We start from the raw sequence: 6258 nt of genomic DNA, 5'->3' as shown, positions 1-6258 counted from the left end.
GGGGGGGGGAATGGGGTAAAGTTATTGAAGAAGGTTGGTTTTAATGTCAGGCTGTATAACAAAACATGTTACATTTCCCAACATGTTCTATCCTACAGGCCATAGTCACCAAGACCAACAGAGAAGGGTAATTTCTCCAACGGCGGAGCACAAATGGCCATGATCCCTACTCTACCCAAAACTTAAGAATGTTTTTGCTGGTGTTCTACTTCACATTCAAGTGAACAGAACCCTTATATCCCCAATTCCCCATCAGACTATGGTCTCCAACAAGCCAGACCCTTATATCTCCTCTTCCCCATTAGAATATAAGCTCTAAACACCAAGACTTACATTCTTCCCGTCCCCGATGCACTGATACATGAAAGGAAAACCTATATCAATGGGGGTGTGTATAGATGGTGATGAACTCTGAACTTTCACATGCATTCAACCTGCATCTGAGTCCAAATCAGGGCTAATTCTGAGCAACCTCACAGGTTCATTTGACCTGCAGTTGTTCTCCTACGCCGCTTTGGAATTGCCATTGACTTGAACTGGGAGAAAGGCAGTTCTAACGCAAATAAATACTCCTTGACATATACCATCAAGATGATAAAGTGTTAGAGAACTATGAGGGGGGTGCTTTTCACTCCTCATAGTTCTAGCCGACCTGTGACAATGAGACTGTCACAGGTCGGCTCAGTAGATCAGGAAGTGACCGAACACATACCGGGTTCGCTCACCTCTCGATCCTGTCACGGGTCTCTGCCATGTGCTGACTGGTGGATCGGACAGGGGAGGGGGCGGGTACAGCTGGCTCTGCCTCTAGATAGGCAGAGCCAGCTGTCACTCACCCAGCTGGGCGGATCCCGGCATAATTGTCGGGATCTGCTTCAGCTGCCGTGTCTCAGTATACCGCGAGCTGTAGCTCGCGGTATACGGAGCTTAGGGTGACGGGAGGACGCTAGTTTGTGTCCTCCCGTTACCCTAAGGAGAACTACGGGGAAAAGCCCTGACCCTATAGTTCTCCTTTAAACCAGCAACAAACCATATACCCTCATTTAGTAAAGAAAAACACAAGCTGAGATCTGTATCCAGGAACCTGACACCAGACGACGAAGCCTTACCTCTGCAATCTTGTTAGTCTCGTCTCTGCCGGGCCACTCGGGCTCGTAGACTTCTTGCAGACACTCGGTTAGCTTTTTGGAAGCTTCATGCATAGCTGCAAAAAAGATTAAAAAAACACGATAAATGGTCAGAACTGGTGGCAACTGAAGGAAACAAAAATATAACATGTCCTGGGCTTTGGCTAAGGAGTACAACCCCTCATTCCCCAAATTGCCTTGAACAGAGGGACAGAGTCAGAAATTCTGTGGCGATGACTGAGCTCAGAAGTCTAAGGCCCCATTCACACCTGACCGTTTTGTAGCGCGTCCTACGCTCGATGAACGCTCTACAAAACGGTAAAAAAAATAAATAGCATTGTAGTCAATGGTATCGTTCCCACCTGTCCGTATTTCCGCCCGTCCCGAACGCACTATAAAACGGCCCACGCATGAAAAGGTCCCGGAGCGTTCTTTGCTGCGTATTGGTCCGTTTTGTAGGGCGTTTTCCATTTGTATACTGCCAAGTAGCCTTTGTAATCGCGCGACTTTTTACCGCGAATCGCGGTAAAAAAACGCGTGACGGTCGTGCAACAGACGCGCATATTACAATACGCATAGGTGTGAATGGGGCCTAAGAGATATACAGAAGCTGGAGAACCATTCAAAATTGAAATATGAATTTCTGAGGAGGGAACCAACATTCACAATGTACTCTTATAGGATAGAGTTACAATAGCGTTGTTACTTCTCAGTCATATTTTAGGTCATGGTCCATGCAGAGAAACTACAAGGGTCACCTAAAAAGTATCTAAAGTCCAAACCTTTTTTAGTTTTAGAGTTTGGAAAATGTAGAACCTTTAAAAAAGGAGAACTATGGGGTCAGTGCTTTTCCCCATAGTTCTCCTAAGGGTAACGGGAGGACACAAACTAGCGTCCTCCTGTCACCCAAAGCTCAGTATACCGCGAGCTGCAGCTTCAGAGAAACTACAAGGGTCACCTAAAAAGTATCTAAAGTCCAAACCTTTTTTAGTTTTAGAGTTTGGAAAATGTAGAACCTTTAAAAAAGGAGAACTATGGGGTCAGTGCTTTTCCCCATAGTTCTCCTAAGGGTAACGGGAGGACACAAACTAGCGTCCTCCTGTCACCCAAAGCTCAGTATACCGCGAGCTGCAGCTCGCGGTATACTGAGAGGCCGCAGCCGGAGCGGATCCCGACAACTGTGTCTGGATCCACCCAGCTGCGTGAGTGACAGCTGTCTCTGCCTATCCAGAGGCAGAGCCAGCTGTACCCGCCCCTCCCCCGTCTGCTTCTCCAGTCAGCGCTGGAGGATCGGACAGGGGAGGGGGGAATCCAGTCCCTCCCCTGTCACGGCTCTCTGCAGGTATAGATCGAGAAGTGAGCGAGCGCCGGTATGTGTTCGCTCACTTACCGATGAAAATCACTCACCTCATAGTTCTCCTCTAACTCTTTTCTTTTATTGTTCTCCCAACTGGGGAGATTCAGTCTCCACATTCTAGGTCTGGTTGTCCATAGTCACCAGCACTGAAAGTGAGGGAACATCCACAATTTTGGATTTGCCCACAGAAAAGAAAGATGATATCTTCCTATGGTGGCAACTGTCAGATTTTTTTTTTCCTCGCTGTAGAAAGATTTCCGCTCAATTCCTGTTGGTTCTCTGAGAAAGTGAATGGAAATCTCCCCAATGTGACACATGGCAAAAAAATGCAACCATGACGGGGACATTCCTTATTCTAGTCTAAATGAAAAAAAAGAAATTGGCTTAAAATATAAATGTGCCTCTCCTCTCTACAGAAGCCTATGCTCACTTTTTGTTGATCTGCAACCCCCTCCCCATATTGCTCCACTCAGGTTTCAGACATCTTCTTAGGCCCATGAGAGCACTTGACCAATAATGAGGTACATAGGACAGAAGAATGAGTGACAAGCTCATCCATACCCTGGAAGTGCCACATACTTCCAGTCACTGGCAGCCAGAGAATGAAGCATCACAGGCACCAGCAAAGACAAGTATATGCTGCTTGGAGGGGGAATGGATAATAATTCGTAATATAGCAGCTTACCAGTTCTTATATTTGGTGGCTGCATTCATTTGTTCCCATCACTTCACTAGAGACCGGTGACATCACTGAGAATGCAGCCTATCCCTTCACTAGAGACCGGTGACATCACTGAGAATGCAGCCTATCCATTCACTAGAGACCGGTGACATCACTGAGAATGCAGCCTACCCATTCACTAGAGACCGGTGACATCACTGAGAATGCTGCCTATTCATCAAATAAAAACTAGTGGCACGGATGAGAGTTGTAGAATGTTGCAAGTGGCTAGAAATGTAATACTATTAATTATTTCTACACACACACACATATATACACCCTGAAAATAAGACCTACCCCGAAAATAAGACCTAGTTGTGACCATTCCCAGGGATGGTGGTGGCATAAGGGGGAACTTGAGGATCAGCGATGCCAACGCTAGATGAAGCGAGGCGGCACCGGAGGGAGCAGAGCCGCATAAGCCGATGCCTCCTCTATAGCGCCGGCTCCTGTCACAGGCGGAGTGAAACCAAATGCACGCCGCCTGTGAGGAATCCATAGTAAAAGTGCGCTCAGCTCATCTTGGCCAGCGATTAGTTAGCAAATTGCTCTTGGAAAGGTACGGCACCCCGATTGCCCTGATCACCATATTTGTGTACCTGAATACATGTAGACTTGTAGTGTGGATTGTTGTACATTGAAGAAAAAAAAAATAAGACCTACCCCGAAAATAAGACCGAGTGAAAAATATAAGACAGTGTCTTATTTTCAGGGAAACACTGTATATATACACCTCTGTGAAGCATTTCATTTTCTGAACTCAATGCTCTACAACAAACAAATCAGTTACATAGTATTTGAGGTTGAATAAAGACATATGTCCATCAAGTTCAACCTATTGTGTGTAGGTGTATGGTCCTACGGATGTGTGCGTGTGTATAGGTATCTGTACCCCTGTATATTTCGGTCTCTGAGGAAATCGTCCAATCGCCTCTTGAATGATTCCACACTCTCAGCCGAAATCACAGCATGTGGCAGCGAGTTCCAGACCCTGACTGATATAACTGAGAAGAAACCCCTTCGCCCCTTCCTAGTGGTCAGGAGATTTGTAGCCTGGAGGGTGATCATATTGTTCTTAAAAAGGAGAATTATGAGGTGAGTGATTTTCACTCAGCCTCATGATCTGAGCCGACCTGTCACAATGAAACTGTCACAGGCAGGCTCAGTAGTTTGGGAACTGAGCGAGCACATACCGCCGCTCGCTCACTTCTCGATCTATCCCTGCAGAGAGCCATGACTGTCACTCACAGCTCCCTGCAGGGGGGCGGGTAGAGGCAGAGGGCAAGATAGGCAGAGCCAACTGTCAATCCCGCAGCTGGGTGGATCTCGACAGCAATGTCGGGATCCGTTCCGGCTGCGGCGTCTCAGTATACCGCGAGCTGTAGCTATACTGAGCTTTGGGTCACGGGAGAAAGCTAGTTTGTGTTCTCCCGTTACCCTTAGGAAAACTATGGGGAAAAAACCCTGACCTCATAGTTCTCCTTTAAGCGTTTAGCCTCCAATGGCTGATGGGAAAGTAGAAGACAGTGATTTTCATATCACTTAGGCCGCCCTCATCATCAGGAAGGAGAATTTGTGAGGATAAAGAAAAAAAGAAAAAAAAAAAAAAAAACATAAAAAAACAAACATGGGAGCAGCTGCTGTGTGGGAAGCAAAAAACAAGCACAAATCTCTAGAAAGACACCTACCAGGAACGGCTGATCTAGTCCTACAAGCACCTGACCAAATCATTGCAGAATGAAATCATCCGACTCTTCTCATCCTACCGAATCCCACACAGCTCGGCACCGTCCTTCTGCTGCCCGCATTCTCCACCCAATAGTCCCTCTTATGTGATGTGTATAGATCTGTGTATGTAACATGCAGGATATTTAAGGAGGATAGAAAAAAAAAAAAAAAAAAAAAAAAAAAAAAAACATAAAAAAACAAACATGGGAGCAGCTGCTGTGTGGGAAGCAAAAAACAAGCACAAATCTCTAGAAAGACACCTACCAGGAACGGCTGATCTAGTCCTACAAGCACCTGACCAAATCATTGCAGAATGAAATCATCCGACTCTTCTCATCCTCCCGAATCCCACACAGCTCCGCACCGTCCTTCTGCTGCCCGCATTCTCCACCCAATAGTCCCTCTTATGTGATGTGTATAGATCTGTGTATGTAACATGCAGGATATTTAAGGAGGAACTCCAGGATTTTCAAAAACTAACCCTTGCACTTGGACTACCCCTGCACTGCAAGGGTTAATTTCTTGATTTGGTTTAGGGGTGCAAATAAAGAAAATATTCTCCCCTGATCCTCAGTCCCACTTGGCTGCTAGATTGGTCCCACAGCCTCTTCTCCCCCGGGCTCCCACAAGGGCCGCTGACAACATGCCTAATGCAGGTCCACCGACTTGCATTAGACGTGAGGACCCCAAGGGATATCCCTCAGCCGGATAGGAGGGCGAAAGAGGTGAATACAGACTGCTGGCTTTGTTTTATAAAAACACGGTGTTCTTTAAAGCTGAAGTTAAATCTGATTATATTTTGGCTTCCCCGGTTCCTCGCTCCCCCCTCATCAACATGATAATGAAATTATACAAACCCTTTTAGCTTTCATCACAGACCTTAGTCCCAGTGCTTCTCATTGCAATGCAGACATGTCATGGCTAGTGGGAAAGGCCGGCAGGGTGCTGTGCCATGATTGAAAGAACTGAAATCCAATAAACTGGAAGACCTCCTGTTGACACCACTCTGACAAAAGTCGAAGGAGCCGGGCCGAAAATGATCAGTATTTGCACCCAATCAGCTGCAGTCAGTGGTTGGGTATTCTGACAACTACAGACGTTGGGCTGTCACAATACAAATAACCAAGCAGGGGAGATTCCTCCATCATGTAGATAGGGAAATCAAGCTTTTCCTCGTTCAGCCGATGTGACTGTACGAGAAAAAACTACACGTGTATGGCCAGCGGTGTTACAACAGTTTAATAGCTGCACTTAATACATTTCTTACAAGGAGAAATGCACAAATCGTACAATGCTTTATAATAATAATAATAATAATAATAATA

The 6258-nt window shown here is 46.1% G+C and overlaps 1 protein-coding gene across 1 annotated transcript in view; it reads right to left on the bottom strand.

The window, feature by feature from the left end:
- BIN1 (bridging integrator 1) overlaps positions 1-6258 on the bottom strand; it is a 104231-nt gene that overhangs the window by 44107 nt on the left and 53866 nt on the right. The window contains exons 3-4 of the mRNA XM_018554447.1: positions 3774-3783; positions 1110-1243 (exon numbers count right to left, since the gene is read on the bottom strand). Coding sequence (XP_018409949.1) covers positions 1110-1243; positions 3774-3783 — 144 coding nt within the window. The remainder of the gene's footprint in view (positions 1-1109; positions 1244-3773; positions 3784-6258) is intronic.

This window comes from Nanorana parkeri, unplaced genomic scaffold (assembly GCF_000935625.1).
Source record: "Nanorana parkeri isolate BGI_ZX_2015 unplaced genomic scaffold, ASM93562v1 scaffold159, whole genome shotgun sequence".
Taxonomy (NCBI): domain Eukaryota; kingdom Metazoa; phylum Chordata; class Amphibia; order Anura; family Dicroglossidae; genus Nanorana; species Nanorana parkeri.
Note: the sequence above shows the minus strand (reverse complement) of the source record. Positions and strands in the feature narration are given on the sequence as shown.